The sequence below is a fragment of the Hydra vulgaris genome, chromosome 03 (assembly GCF_038396675.1).
Source record: "Hydra vulgaris chromosome 03, alternate assembly HydraT2T_AEP".
Lineage (NCBI taxonomy): Eukaryota > Metazoa > Cnidaria > Hydrozoa > Anthoathecata > Hydridae > Hydra > Hydra vulgaris.
The window spans coordinates 43,577,501-43,594,149 of NC_088922.1; the positions used below are offsets into that span (position 1 = coordinate 43,577,501).

Sequence of the window (16,649 nt, forward strand, 5' to 3'; positions counted from 1 at the left end):
AAACAGTTATTTTTATTATAATCAAAATTTTATTTCAAATATATCTAGCACACATATTTGGCAGTAACTATTATTAAGAAGAGTTTTAGTATTATAATTATCCGCAAAGTTACAAAAGATTTTCTAACACATGTCCAAAGTACCCAAACTTCCCTGTGGTTGGGAGGTTTGGGCACCCCTGTGGGGAGGTTTGGGCACTGTATTTAATATGCATGATATTGTTTTAATATACTACTATGCTTAAGTATTATCTAGCATTGCTATTAAAAATTGTAATACAAACATTTTTTCTTATCATAGACTTTACAAAAAATTAAACAATGTCACTTGGAATCAATACTGCATGATGTTGGACTTAATAAGACTTATCTTAAATTTGGTATGACCCAAAGAGGCTTGTCAAATTTATATTTTAGACTGCCACGTTTTATCCATGTTGTTGGTGTAGGCAATTTTGTCTTTATATCCTCCAGGGGGACGCTGGCTACGTCCTCGATGTCAGGAAAAATGAAAGTATTTCTTATCTTACTCGCTCTCATGAATTTGACAGTTGCCATGGAGTGATTAACCTCTTCGACTACTCCAACATAATGATAAACAGTTTTTTTGGTGTCAAATTTAACTAACACAAATTATTGATCTGGAATTTTTTTCATGCCATCCAATTTCCTGGGGCCGGCTTTCGGAAATGGTCTTACTAAATCAGGTGTTACATTGACAGTGCCCCTAGTCTGGTTTTTAGATAGAGATTCCAGTTTACATGGCCCAGTGACTTCCATATTTGAACTTGTATGATCCTCTAGACTCAGATTTTCTACTGTTGAAGGCTGTTCCATGATAGGTTGTTCTAAAATCGATTTTTCTGTAGCAACATTATTCTCTTCCGACAAGCAGCGATCAGTTATAGAAAAATAAACAAAATCTTCATCAGAGAAAATGTTTGAATTGAATGGCCAAATGCCAGGTTTTTTAAATCCTGTTTGAATATTTTGCAACTTGAATGCAAGTGGGATGGCTTTTGCTGCTAATTTTGAGATTTCATAAATTGTTACCGTTTTGCCAGGATTGCTTACCATCCAATCTGTTACAACAGTGTTATAAGTTTTGAGTGGTCCATAGACAGTCAGGTCTCGGGGTTGCAGTTTATGGCTGCAGTGTGGTGGGAAAGTCATTAAAACAATGCCTGATTCTTTACAAAAATCAAGAACTGGTACTGAAATATGGCTCTCGTGATTGTCCAACAGCAATAGAACTGGTGAGGAAGGCGTTGGTTTTGCGTGTTTTGCAAAATGGTGTACATATTTTAAAAAACATGGTGCTGTCATTCACCCTGAAGGATGTGCTGCTCCATCTGAACCAACAGGTGCATCATTTAGCATATATGTTTTGTAATTAACCTATGAGAATATGAAAAAGGGTGGTATTGAGTTACCCAATGCATTAATACCGCAGCAAACCGTTACAAGTGTCCCTCTTTCAGCTGATGTTACTTGCCCAACTTGCTAAGTGCCTTTTAGAGCAATCACTTTCTGGGTTCGTTGTACTGTTGATAATCCAGTTTCGTCTATATTGTAAATAGACTCAGGGCCAAAGCAATGCCGTTCATATACAGTTTTAAGATTTTCAAAAAAATCTCCGACATTTTTCTTATTGAAACTTGTGGCACGTGAGAGACTGGTAGCTTCTGGTGTCCTTATCGAAAGATGAGGTTGTCTTTTAAAAAATCCCCTTAGCCAATCATTGGATGCAAGTTTCTTCTCTGTCCAGTTGTCTGGTATTTTTTTATTAATAGCAGTGGTGTATTCGTAAACCAATTCACGTGCCTTCAGTTTTGACATTCCATGGTTTAGTTTAAACAATGTTACAAGATATTCTGAAATTTCTTCTTCTTCATCTTTCATGAATATTTGGGATGATATAAATTTAGAAGAAATATCTTTCACAACGCCACCCTGTTTTATGTATCTTTGAAGGTTAGACCTGGGTATATCATATTTAATCGCAGTAGTTTTAATTTTTCCTCCTTTAGAAACCTCTTCCAATGCGCGCAAAATAACATCTTTAGGTATTTCACGCCGTTTATTTTTCTTTTTAAATGAAAACGGCATTGTCCTGAAAAGAAATGGTTAAACATTCAATTCAATAGGCATAGCAAAAAACCACACACGTATGACACCAAAACAAACTACAAAAAAGGGGGAGCATTGGGCATGCCCAAACCTCCCTCCTACCTGCGTGCCCAATGCTCTCTATAACCTCACTTTTCAAATAGATTTGAATAAGTTTATTTTTATCAAATGTTGAATCCTAATTGCCAGGTAAATATAATGTTTATTAAATGCAAAAGAAAAAGTTAACACAGATACTTACTCTTTCTTGCAGATTTCTTTGTTATCTTTCTTCAAATCCCAAACAAAATATTTACTTTTGTACGCAACAAACCATTAAGCCCATGTAACTTAACAACCAAGTGAAATGACAACTGACACTTTTGATGAGCAGTGTTGCCAGTTATATAACTATAGTGCTATGGTAGAAAACAAAATATATCTAGAATAGATTATGAGAAATGAGGGGGTGCCCAAACCTTCCGACTGCCCAATGCTCCCCTCCCTCCCCTACATTTGAAAAAGTAAAAAATTCTTTTTAAATGTTGTAACTGCTTTTTTTTATTTTACTAAAACTTATATATATATATATATATATATATATATATATATATATATATATATATATATATATATATATATATATATATATATATATATATATATATATAGATATATAGATACAGGGCTTGTGATGAAGCGAGCGCGATCGCGCTCCGCTTGTAAAACGCGCTCGTAAACGGTATTTCTAAACGTTCTAGGCGCGATAACCAACGCTCGTTCAGCTTATAACGAGCGTATAAAATAACGCTCGTCCAATAGTTCGGGATTATTTTTTTATTTTCATAAAATATTTAAAAAAGATTTTTTATTAAAGATATACTATTATCAAAGCACTAATATAAAATATAAAAAGCACTACGTCGTTCTCTTTTGCACTAACGTAATGAATGAGCAGTTTAAAGTCGTTAATCGTCACTAATTTCAATAATGGAATACGCACGTGGAAACACAATGTGAATACAAAAATGCGCAAATAAAATAAGAATAGAAAATTAGAAATTCACTATAAGAAAATTAAAACTTTATTTTTAATCTATTTAGAGTAATTTTAATCTTGTGAAAATATCAAGTAAGATTTATTTGATTTATTGTTTGTAATATTCCACACATCGTTTATAATAAAAATAAATATTAATAATAGAGTAATTTTTAAAATTACTTTTTGTTTATAGTATAGGTTTTTTTATTAACTATTATTTATTTTAACTCAAATTTAAAACGATTATGTTGTTTAGAATGTTCGCAATTAAGGACATTCAAAAAGAAAACTAAGTAATGATGTCAATATTTATTAAATGAAAAGTTATTATTCTTATTTATCATTATTTCAAATTATTCTTGTGTTATATTTTTAAGATAAAAAAACGTAATTTAAAAAAGAAATTTTAGAAAAAAACTAAATAATTAATTTGAATAAAAAATATCAAGAAATATAAAAACCATTAACCGTTAATTAAGTTTACAGAGTAACATTTTAAAATACATATATCAAAACAACGATATAAGTCACTAAATTATACTTCAATACTAAATCAATAAGAAGTTGCGCTTTTGTTTGATATTATTTTTTTATAACATAAATAGTTAAAAATAAAATCGCGATCTGACAATATACAAGAAGTTTGGAAGTATAAAAATCTCTTTCGTTGAAGTGGTTTCATGAGTGTGATAGTAATTCAAACATTTTTTGACGAAAGAATTATGTAACAAATAAAAAAAGATATAAAAAAGAAAAAGTTTTTTATGAGTATTGCCTTTAGCAATTTTCATGATCGCGCTCGCCGACGTTATCCCGAGCACACATAATCACGCCTGATGAAAACATATTCTAATTTTACGAGCGCGATATAACACGCTTGACGATTTTCTTCATCACAAGCCCTGATTTAAATATATGTAAATATATATATGTATATATATATATATATATATATATATATATATATATATATATATATATATATATATATATATATATATATATATATATATATATATATATATATATATATATACAGGGCTTGTGATGAAGAAAATCGTCAAGCGTGTTAAATCGCGCTCGTAAAATTAGAAAATGTTTTCATCGAGCGTGATTATGTGCGCTCGAAATAACGTCGGCAAGCGCGATCATGAAAATTGCTGAAGGCGATGCTCATAAAAAGCTTTTTATTTTTTTATATCTTTTTTTATTTGTTACATTATTCTTTCGTCAAAAAATGTTTGAATTAGTATCACACTCATGAAACTACTTCAACGAAGTAGATTTTTATACTTCCAAACTTCTTGTATATTGTCAGATCGCGATTTTATTTTTAACTATTTATATTAATAAAAAAATAATATCAAACAAAAACGCAACTTCTTATTGATTTAGTATTGAAGTGTAATTTAGTGTTTTGATTCGTTGTTTTGATATATGCATTTTAAAATGTTACGCGGTAAACTTAATTAACGGTTAATGGTTTTTATATTTTTTGATATTTTTTATTCAAATTAATTATTTAGTTTTTTTCTAAAATTTCTTTTTTAAATTACGTTTTTTTAACCTTAAAAAAATAACACAAGAATAATTTGAAATAATAATAAATTAGAATAATAACTTTCCATTTAATAAATGTTGACGTTATTACTTTGTTTCCTTTTCGAATGCGATTGCGAACATTCTAAACAACAGAATCGTTTTAAATTTGAGTTAAAATAAGTAATAGTTAATAAAAAAACCTATACTATAAACAAAAAGTAATTTTAAAAATTACTCTATTATTAATATTTATTTTTATTATAAACGATGTGTGGAATATTACAAACAATAAATCAAATAAATTTTACTTGATATTTTCACAAGATTAAAAATACTCCGCAGTTTTAATTTTCTTATAATGGTTTTCTAATTTTCTATTCTTATTTTATTTGCGCATTTTTGTATTCACATTGTGTTTCCACGTGCACATTCCATTATTGAAATTAGTGACGATTAACGACTTTAAACTGCTCATTCATTACGTTAGTGCAAAAGAGAACGACGTTGTACTTTTTATATTTTATATCAGTTGTTTGATAACAGAATATCTTTAATAAAAAATCTTTTTTAAATATTTTATGAAAATAAAAAAATAATCTTGAACTATTGGACGAGCGTTATTTTATACGCTCGTTATAAGCTGAATGAGCGTTGTTTATCGCGTCTAGAATGTTTGAAAATACCGTTAACGGCCGCGTTTTACGAGCGGAGCGCAATCGCGCTTGCTTCATCACAAGCCCTGATATATATATATATATATATATATATATATATATATATATATATATATATATATATATATATATATATACATATATATATATATATATATATATATATATATATATATATATACATACATATATATATATATATATATATATATATATATATATATATATATACATATATACATATATACATATATACATATATACATATATACATATATACATATATATATATATATATATATATATATATATATATATATATATATATATATATATATATATATATATATATATATATATATATATAAACTCATATATATATTATATATATATATATGAGTTTTTATAAATATGTGTTACTTTTTCAAATGCATTTTTAAAAATGTTTAATATTATAAACTGAATCTCTATATATTATTGCCGAACTTAATAGTGTTAGTATTTGTAGTTGTAGTGTTAGTGCTCATTCAAGCGTGTTTAACACAGAACCCTTGGCAGCCATTGCAACCGAGGTAGTGGTGAGAAAGAGTCGCAGCACTTTGTTTTATAAGAAAACAGGAATGAACGTGTATGCAAATATCGAATGTACATAAACTTCAAATTAAGTTATGTTAAAACATACTGAAACATTTATCAAGTTTTACAGTTTGATTTTCACTCGAAAATTACATATACTATAACATTTATTTCCATTAAAAAAATCATTAATAAGTTTTAAAATTTTTTTCTTTAACAATGTGCCAGCGTGGCCAAGTGGATAGCGGGCAGAGCTTCTGAACAAGTAAGTCGTGGTTCGAGTCCTACTACTGACGACTTTTTTATTTTTATTTTTTTTGATTATTTTAAAATACAAAATCCTTTTGAAGTTTTATAGAGATTACATACAAACATATCTAATGGTATTATACGCTTTAACAAACAAAAAGATTTTAAAAGAGCTAAAATTTCTATAAACATCAAAACACTGGGGGAAAAATTTGTTGCGTATGTGTCATGATTCAGATACTTATGTTATTAATGTGTTCAGGTAATTAGTCCTAATAAGCTGCGGATGGTCTGAAAAAAAGTTGTATGAAACTTAATAAACAAAAAAACTTAATAAGCCAGTCCTGCTACTCTAGATGGTGCTGTTGTGGAGGCAAAAAAAAAAAAGCCCCTAGCTAGAAAAACTTTCTTTTAACAATTAAAAGTTTTTTTTGCTACATTTATTTTTTTACTATAAATATATGCTGCAGCTGCAGTTTTTAAGAACGCTTTAATATGCTTGTTACATATTTCGAGAAAAAACATATTGACATCCAGGTGGAAAATTTGAATCTCCTATTTTAGATTTGTCCCTCTCTTGATAATTTTTGATTGTTAAAATTACATCTGCTTCTTAGACCTTTAAAATTAATAAACGAGGTTTTTTCGTAAATCATTGAAGCCACAATTTTTTTTGCGTATGTGACATCACTTTGTGGCAAAAAACTAGAAAAACAAACTAGAAATAAGATTTTATTTAAATTTTTAAAAAAACTCCTTCTATTAAAGATTAATTGATATATATTATTATGGGATATATTCTAATAAAGACAAAAACTATTTATTTATTACTGTTATAATAAATACAATCTCTTATCCATGAAATGATATATTTGTACCAGTTTTATATATCTTTATGCATTTGTATGCAACAAAATTAAAATTAATCAAAAAATGTAAGATAAATGCAAAAGAAATTTGAGGCATTAGAGTTTATTTTGCCACAAACCGACGTCAATGCGCAAATTTTTTTTTGCTTAACTTTTTGATTAGGGTTTAATATTTGTCTTTAGTATCCAACTTTTTATTCATGTTTTCCTCCAAAATAAAATTTTTTTTTGCTTAACTTTTTGATTAGGGTTTAATATTTGTCTTTAGTATCCAAATTTTTATTCATCCTCCAAAATAAGCAGCACTTTTTCAACTTCTGTAAAAAGTTTAAATATATGTTTTTTTTAAATACGATGTTTAAAAAAAAATTAGAATAAAAACAGCAACTGAGCATTATTAATATAACTCCAAGTATAAATTGTAAGAATACTACCAGTGAAATGAAGTGAATGAATACTAATGAATGAATACTAAATGAATAAATAATATGATGATAAATAATAAAATGAATGAATACTAATGAATGAAGTGAATGAATACTAATAAATACAAATGAAGTGAATGAATACTAACCAGTGAAATAAAGTGTTATTTGCTCACATTGGCAAGAATCCTTCTCATAGATGAACATCCATTGGATATCACTCAAGACTCCAAAAACTAAAACAATAAAAAAAAATTAATGAAACAGTTAAATTCAGTTTACTAATAGATTAGCATGTATTTAAATGCATATATATATATATATATATATATATATATATATATATATATATATATATATATATATATATATATATATATATATATATATATATCTGCCTATATTTAGCATTAGATGTGCCAGATGATGTAATAATGATTTGGAGAGCTATGAGGGCTTTATTTCATTCAGCAACTGATAAACAATTTAGTTAGCAACTGATTAGCACGCAACAAAGTTGCTATCACCTCAATAAGCAGCAATAAAACAAATTGAAAAATTGAAAAAGTTAACACTTAGGGACGAAGATGGGGCACTTGTGGATATTTTAATCAAAGTTCTTGAGCCATTTTTTAAAGTTATGAAAATATTATCGGGATGAAGTTACGAGACTTTTTCATTAATTTTTGTTGCCAAAAAAATTTTGTTTTATAGTCTTGAAATTGGGGATTTTATAGAAAAAGAATTCTTATTGAGCAACTTGATCCATCACTTAGTCGACTAATATTACAGACTCTCAAAATAAAGTCATATTGAAAGCAGTTTTTTGATCCACCTAATTTAAAATTGTTAAGCACAGAAGAAATTAAAAGCACAGAAAAGGAGTTGGTATCTTTAAAAATACAATGCCTCTTCCATTGCACAATGCCCAACAAAACGATTTCAGACCTAATCTAGCAAAAAGCATAACAAAACAATCCGCAGCAGACAAGCTAGCTGGCAGTTTAGGATTGTTTGTCTCTTAAGCAACTCCAAGAAATACAAAAGATAAACGTATACTTGGAGAAATAAACTTTTATAGAAAAGAAGCTTCCCTAAGTCTTTTAAGTTTTAGTCAATTTTGGAAAAAAAATTCATCAAGTTTGTCTATGTTATATAGTGTGGTTCAAAAGTATTGCATTTTACCAGCATCTTCTGTTGCAGTAGAATCTGCTTTTAGTGAAGCAAACTTTATTCAAAGAAAAGAAAGAAATAGCCTTTCATCAAGAAACTTAAGATTTACATTAGTTTTCAAGAGTGCAAAAAGAAGCCCTATATATAACCAACTATTTGTAAAAAAGAAATCTTTCCAATGAAAAGTGTAGGGAAGTCAGGGGGGGGGGGGGAAGTTGGGTCAAATTTAATTAATAGTAATAGTTTAATATCATGTTAAAACCTACAGAAAAAACCTACAGATTTTTTTTGCCTTTCATTTATATAAATAATGTATAAACTATAAGTATATAAGAAAGTATAATTAAATGAACATTTTCCAATATAAATACATTTAATTTGCTAACACTTCCTAATTCAGAGTAAACTGCTTTCCGAAACTAGAAAGCAAAATCGAACAGCCCTACTTATTAGTTAAATAAATAGTATTTTGAATTTTTAACATAAAATATATTTAAAAAATGTTTTTATTAATTTTTTTTCAAAAATTCCAATTTTTTTTTCTGATTTTATAAAGTTTTGTTCCTGAATTATTTTGGATTTTGTTTTCTGTTGCTTTTGCTCATATATTGTTTAGTAATAACGTGCAATAAATATTTTAATTCACTGTTGTGTAAACAATTAAAAAGATGTTTATAATTTTCCACCTGATATTATTTTTTTTTTAATTTTTTTTTCTTAATTAAGTGCTTCACTTGTAGTTCACTTTCTCCTCTGTTAAGCATGTTTGTTACTTGTTTAACTTTTTTTTTAATCAGCTTTTTTTGCTTTGAAGTTATTTAAAGTAGTGAATTTAAAATTATTATTTTTTTTTTTTAGTAACTATATCTTTTAATATTTTAATGTAAATTTTTTTCGCTATAAATTTGCTATAAATCTTAATCACAGCTTCCAAAGTATAATTACTCAATCTAATATACTTTGTTGTTTGACTTTTTTTAAATCATAACTACTTAAAATTACATCATCATTATAAAGATATTTTGAATTTCTCTAGCAACTTGAAATTGATGGTTTGCGCGAAGTGTTGGGAACATACAAGCAACCTATTAATAGCATTGGTGAAGACGCAAAAAAAATAAGGGTTAGTTTTTTTTATTTATAAAATCTTTACTTTTTGTTACAGCTTTCTTTTTTTAATAATGTTGAAAGTTAATTTGTTTTTCTATTACTTGTAATATGTTTGTTGTGAAAAAAACTTAATATAAATGACAATGTATTAAATAAATATGAAGAAACCACTTAAAAATTTAAAATTTAAAAAAACAATTTTAGACCTTAAATAACTTACTACAGTTTTCAAGAGACGAGAATGAATTATTAAAAAAAGATTTAATGAATCTCAAGCATCTCTACAGTGAATGTCAAAAAGATAATATACTCCTACATGCTACAATAACTCGACATAGCAACAACCAAGTTCTTGAAAGAAAGGAAGATAAGGAAAGGCTTATTTTGCAATTAGAAGAAGTTAATTCCAAGGTTGAAGTGTATTTTTTATTATTACATTTATTTATTTTACATTATTTTTATTTATATTTTTATTTTAATTTTTATGCATAAAGCCTCTAATAATTTAATTAAAAATAATTTTATTTAAGAAATCGTGTTTTTAAGACTTTTGTTTATTATTTTTTAATGAATATTTTTTATACAGGTGTTTTTTTTTTTTAATTTTTTTGTTATAGTATTTAAATTTAATGGAGATTATAAACTTTGTTGTCGTTTTAAAATCAGTTTTTAAACTATTGTTGTTACCGTGTGGCTTATCCATTTAAAAATTTAACATTAACATTAAACTTTTAAGATGAAAAAAAAAAAAAAAAGGTGTTTGGTTCTTTGCTTTTAATATCATAACGATATAGTACATAATGAAAACAATTAATACTCTGTACTCTTAGTTTAAATGCCAAAAGTAAAGTTATTTTGTATATTTTAGATTTTATATGATGTTTCAAACTTCTTCTTTTTTTTAAATTTCAAATTTTAGATTTTTTTTTTGAAGTTTCAATCTTTAGATTTTTGAGCAAGAAAAACGATTAAAGAAAAGATTAAAAAACTAAAAAGATAAAAACGATTAAAAAAAACATTTATCTTTAGGTTTTAGAGCTTGAGCAAGAATTAGAAATTTGTAGAGATGAGAAACTGCAAGTGCAAGAGGAGGTATTAAAAATTTGTTGTTATTAAAGGTTTATAAATTAGTTCAGTGATGTAAAATTGACCCATTTTATCATGTATCATTAAAAAAAACACAAAAAAAAACATAAATATTTAAGAAAACTGGTATAAAACTGAGTAAAGTTACCTTCAAGTTAAATGACATTTTACTGCAATAGGATTTTTTTTCTTGGTATTTATTTACAAAGTTTAACGCAAAATTACTACAGTGCAGGCCTTGTTACGAGATTTTGTGGAGTTACAGAAAAGCCTTAAACATGTAAATTTAACTCAACTCAGCTTACATGTTTACATTGTTAAAATCAAATAGCGTCTTTTGCTCATTTTCAAGTACTGCATTGTAATTAAATTTAATTTCAAACCACATCTAAAATAAATTAAAGTTTAAATTTGTTAAAATTAAACAAGTTTTGATTGTAGTTTAACAATTAAAATGCTACAAAAGTTACCAATCAAATCTAAATTTAACATTTAAAAATAATTATATTTTCTCATTATTTATTTCTTAAAACATTCTTAAAAGTAATAACATAAATTTTTTGTTTGTTTTATCGAAATAAATTTTTTTATCAGGGGGCAATTGTTTAATGGTGAATTTCTCAAATATCAAATAATTTTTTTATTAACTGTTAATGAACTATTATTAATAATGATTATAAACAATTTATAGATATATTTTATGTGACCAATATGGTATTCTTGAACATAATTAATGTTCATAAATAAAACTAATGTCATAAGAACTTTTAGTGTTATTGAATTAATACAATAAATTACTTTATCTTAAGAAAGCAGGATGACGACAATTAACTTTAATTTTGTGCATTGTACAATATCAATTGCTATTTAAATTTTTAGAAAAGTGATTAACCGTTATAATGCAGTGATTGGGTAGCCAGAGACATTCCACTCAATTGCTTCATCATTTAAAAAAGATAAAAAAAAGAACAGTTTGATATTATTATACAACTAAAAAAAGTTGATAAATTTATAAAATTACATTTATTGGCTTTTGTTCAGTGGCATAAGTCTTAACTATGAATAATAATACTGAAGATGATGAATGATTGATGTGATGCATTTTCAATGCGTGATGTGGGCATTCAGAGGACATAAGTAAAATCATAAAGTGATTGGTTCCATTTTTAATGCTTTAAAACTATTTTCTAGTTTTGTTTCCTTTTCTATCATATTCTTACTTTTTGGGTAAAAAAGTCAAGAAAATCAAAATTGAAAAAATCTTTAAAATTTTTATTTTTCTTGTTGATATTTTTGTCCTCAAATCAAGAATTGTTAAAACATGATTTCAAAATTTTTTTGATTTTGTATCAAATCCTAGTTAATGAGTGTAATACTTAAGGGTTGTCTACTTTTGTCTAAAGGGTTATCTTCATTTGGAAAAAGCCATTACTATAGTTATAGAATATTTTTGTGTTTATATTTTTAGTATGTATCAACATGCATTTTTATAGATGCATGTTGGTACATACTAAAAGCAGATACATTACCTAAAGTACATAATTGTAAAGTATTACAATTCTTAAGTATAAATTGTTAAAAGTATACTCAAGATTTAAGAAGTCTATTTTAAAAGATATTTTTATTAAACAATATATTATGTTTTAAAAAGTTATGAGGTTTATCTATTGTTTTGATCAATATTTATTAATGACAAGACAAATTTGTTACTGAGATAATATTTGTTGCTGACAAAACAATATAAATATCAGAAATGACTGTATTGATTTTCTGTATGATTTTATCTTAAGATTGACGAACATATCTAAAACCATCAGATCAAAATGACATAAATTTAGATTCATTACTAAAAAGTACTTTTGACAAAAAGTTCATTAGCAAATCTCAAATGTGCTTTTCGATTCTTTAGAATTCTTAAAGATTCTTTAGATTCTTAAAGAAATAAAAGATTTCTTTGCAAGACATCTTCCAAATAGATTTGCAGACCTCAAATGATGCTTGGTTGTGGTAGCTCTACATTTTACATTATCAAAATCTTTCATTTCAGCATTTAACAAGACAAAGTTTCTGTGTGAATCATTTTTTGCTGCATAAATTAAAATTTGATCTTGTCTTTCAAATTTAATTCAGGGACTTGCTGACTTTAGAGAGATTCTATTGTTATTTCTTTCCTTATATCTTTTCTATATATCTGCAACTGTTGACTTTCCTATATCAAACTGATCTGCTATGTCTCTTGTAGTTCTGCCTTGTTCAATTGCATACAATAGCCCTTCTTTGACAGTAAAACTTGTATATTTTTGCTTTGTCATTTAAAAAATTTATTCAAAACAAAAATTTTTAATTAAAATACTTTATGTTTTATTTACCGTTTTTAAATATTAAAAAAAAAAAAGAAAAGCCTTCTAAAGTATTGGAATTTTATTATTTTAGTTCTGCACGGATACTTTTGCACTCACATATTTTAATAAAATGAACTTTTAAGATTAGATTGCTGAGATTTAGTAAAAATTTGTTTATAGATTTTCAATCAATATTTTGACATTCCAATAAGAATTTGAAAGAAATTGTACTTTTCATTCCAAAGTTATTTCAAATTATGTGCTTGTCCAGTTAACATTTGCACGCTACTGTATATATATATATATATATATATATATATATATATATATATATATATATATATATATATATATATATATATATATATATATATATATATTGGGTTGGGGAATATATTCGTAGCGTTTTTATCAAAGACTTTTATTAAAGAGAAATCTTTACTTATAATAATAAATTAGTCGATTATGTATTCCCCATTGCTGTTTACGACCTCCTCCCACCTCTCGACCAATTTATCAATGCCTTTCCGCCAAAAATCGCCCGGTCTAGTATCGAAGAAGTTATTGACCCAGTTTTTAAGGTCCTCTTCATTATCGAAGGTAACGCCCCTCTTATGGTTCGACAGAGATCGGAAAAGATGGTAATCTGTGGGTGCAAGATTCGGAGAATACGGCGGATGCTGAAGGACCTCGAGCTCTTGGAGTGTGGCTTTGACGACTTGTGCAACATGGGGTCTGGCGTTGTCGTGAAGGAGTATGGTTTGGCCTTGTCAATGAGGTCTTTTCAGTTGAATAGCTTCATTTACGCGGCGTAGCTGGGCTATGTAGAGCTCCTTGGTGATCGTGACAATCCTATCAAACATTTCCCAGTGCACCATGCTCTCCCAGTCCCACTAAACACATATCATGATCTTCTTTGAATGAAGGTCACGCTTGACTCTGGGCTTTGGCGTATCTCCTGGTGCCACCCATTCCTTCCTTTGTTTCATATTAATGTATAGACACCATTTCTCATCTCCCGTGACGATTCGATACAAAAAGCACTGTTTATGACCACGTGTTGCTCGATGGCGGGCGAGATGTTGAGAAGCAATTTGAAGGCGATTTTCTTTGTTTACTTCGGTCAACTCGTGAGGTACCCAGGCTCCCAATTTTTCAGCAAATCCCATTGAATGAAGATGGTTGAGAATTGTTTTATGATCACAGTTCATTTTTTCGGCCAATTCACGACTTGTTTGGTGACCATCCTCCTTTAAAAGTGCTTTGAGACGCTCTTCGTCGAAGTCAGAAGGTCTCCCACTGCAAGGTGTGTCGCCGACGTCAAAATCGCCATTTTTAAACTTTGCAAACCATTTTTGTGCAGTGGACTCACCTATGACACTGTCTCCGTATACGTTGCAAATGTCCCGGGTTGCTTCAGCAGCCTTTTGGCCTCGATGAAAAGCAAGGAAAAGTAGGTGTCGAAAATGTTGTTTTTTACCTCCTGGATATTCCATTTTTAAGCCTTAAAAGTAACAAAAAATTAAATTATTTCAAAAGGCGATTAGGGCAGTTTTGTAGAGCAGAAAGAGCTCTATCAAATGAATATTTACACTTTGTCAAACAGAAACAAATCGTTGTAAAATAAAATAAAGTATAAAAACGCTACGAATATATTCCCTAACTCAATATACATATATATATATATATATATATATATATATATATATATATATATATATATATATATATATATATATATATATATATATATATATATATATATATATTTATATATATATATATCAATATCATCTGTAAAGACTAGCAGTTTTTCTGCAGGATTTCTGATGAGTCTTTATAGATAAAACACGGTGTAAAATGAAAAAAATTTTATAAGTAATTTACTACTAATTTATTATTGCTTTGTTGAGCACTCTATTTTGTAGATCACATTAAGTATTATATGTGTGTGTGTTTTAATACAATACATTATCTCCTTTATGAAGTTTTGTTAAAACATAATTTTCATTTATTTATTTCCTTCTTTTATATTTATATTTCTTTTTTTTTATGATTTTTAAGCAAAGCTAAAAGTTATCTTTGTTTGTTATGGATAGAATATATTGAAGTGCCTTCGAGTAAACTTTGCATAAATATACAACTGATGTGTGCGCAATTTTTAAATGAAAAGAACTTATTTAAAGTTTTACACATTTTTTATAAGAATAATTAGGACATAATTCTAGCATAAAAAACGAAATTGTTTCTAAATATGACAAACAAAAGTTATTAAAAAATTACATATTTATTAGATACAAGCAACTTATAAATTAATGAAATATAATTTTTAATTTCTTTTTATTAAATTTAAATATAATCTTTGTTTGTTTTTTTGACTTTATTTTTTCTTGACTTTGTTTTTTATTGTTGAAAATAACAAGCATCTTAAAAATTAGAAAACAAAGTAAAAAATTATGTAAGAAAATGTTGGAAAGTGTCGTGGCTCACTTATTTTTAAATAATTGAATTCAGCTTGCATGCAATTAACTTTTTATATAAATGTGTACTATACAGCGCGTCAGCCATTTTCTTTCTGAAAATTTTGCATTAAAAATTGATTTCATTATATTAGTTATTATAAGTAATTTTTTTATGCAACTTTATTTAAACAAACAAAAGTTTATTGAAAATTATATATTTTTAGGAAATTTATTTTGTAAACTAAGTTAAGTAGCAAGTTTATTCAATATTTTTATAGTTATTTTTAATAATGTTTTATAGTTGTATTTGTTTTTTAATAGAAAGACAGTTTCAATGCCAAGAATATTCGATTAAATGCAGAACTCAATTACATTCTACACAACGATGATAAAAGAATTGTTGATATTGATGCTTTTGTGCTGGAGAACAAGTAAAAATAATATTTCTTTTAAAATTTAAAATCAAAATAAGTGATAAAATTACAGTTACAATTATTTTTATTTGATAAAAATTATAATTATAGTATTACCATTATAGTTTTTTTTTTTTAATTTATGTTGTTTTTCTAATAATAATAATTTTTTATTGTCTTAAATTAGATCATAAGTTCATGATAAATTTAAAGTTTTTTTTTTTAAACAAGCTCACTCTCAGCAAGGTTGCAAGCAACTACTATATATGTTGGGAGTTAACAGAAATCAAAGAAAGAAGTTGACAAGAAAGTGGTTGACAGTGACAAAGAAGAGAGTTGACAAGAAAGCAATTGAAAGAAGACTTTAAAAACTCTAACTGGTATAAATTGGAAAGGCATGAAGACAGAAGAGAATTCTAAAGCATTGAATTCTAAAGTTTTTTGAACATATAGGAACAGTCACAGTAAAAAAACTTTGTTGAATGTTGAGTCACACTAGTTTGAGTTTTGATTGATGGAACAAAAGATAAAACCTTACTTTAGCTGTGACAAAGGTAGTATTATGTAGAAGAGAGTAA

General features: G+C 26.9%; 1 protein-coding gene across 1 annotated transcript in view; it reads left to right on the forward strand.

Moving 5' to 3' along the window:
* The window catches only part of LOC101241078 (coiled-coil domain-containing protein 149), a 34,388-nt gene that overhangs the window by 7,405 nt on the left and 10,334 nt on the right, over nt 1-16,649 (forward strand). Inside the window, exons 3-6 of the mRNA XM_065793324.1 lie at nt 9,695-9,781; nt 9,973-10,179; nt 10,798-10,860; nt 15,980-16,089. Coding sequence (XP_065649396.1) covers nt 9,695-9,781; nt 9,973-10,179; nt 10,798-10,860; nt 15,980-16,089 — 467 coding nt within the window. The remainder of the gene's footprint in view (nt 1-9,694; nt 9,782-9,972; nt 10,180-10,797; nt 10,861-15,979; nt 16,090-16,649) is intronic.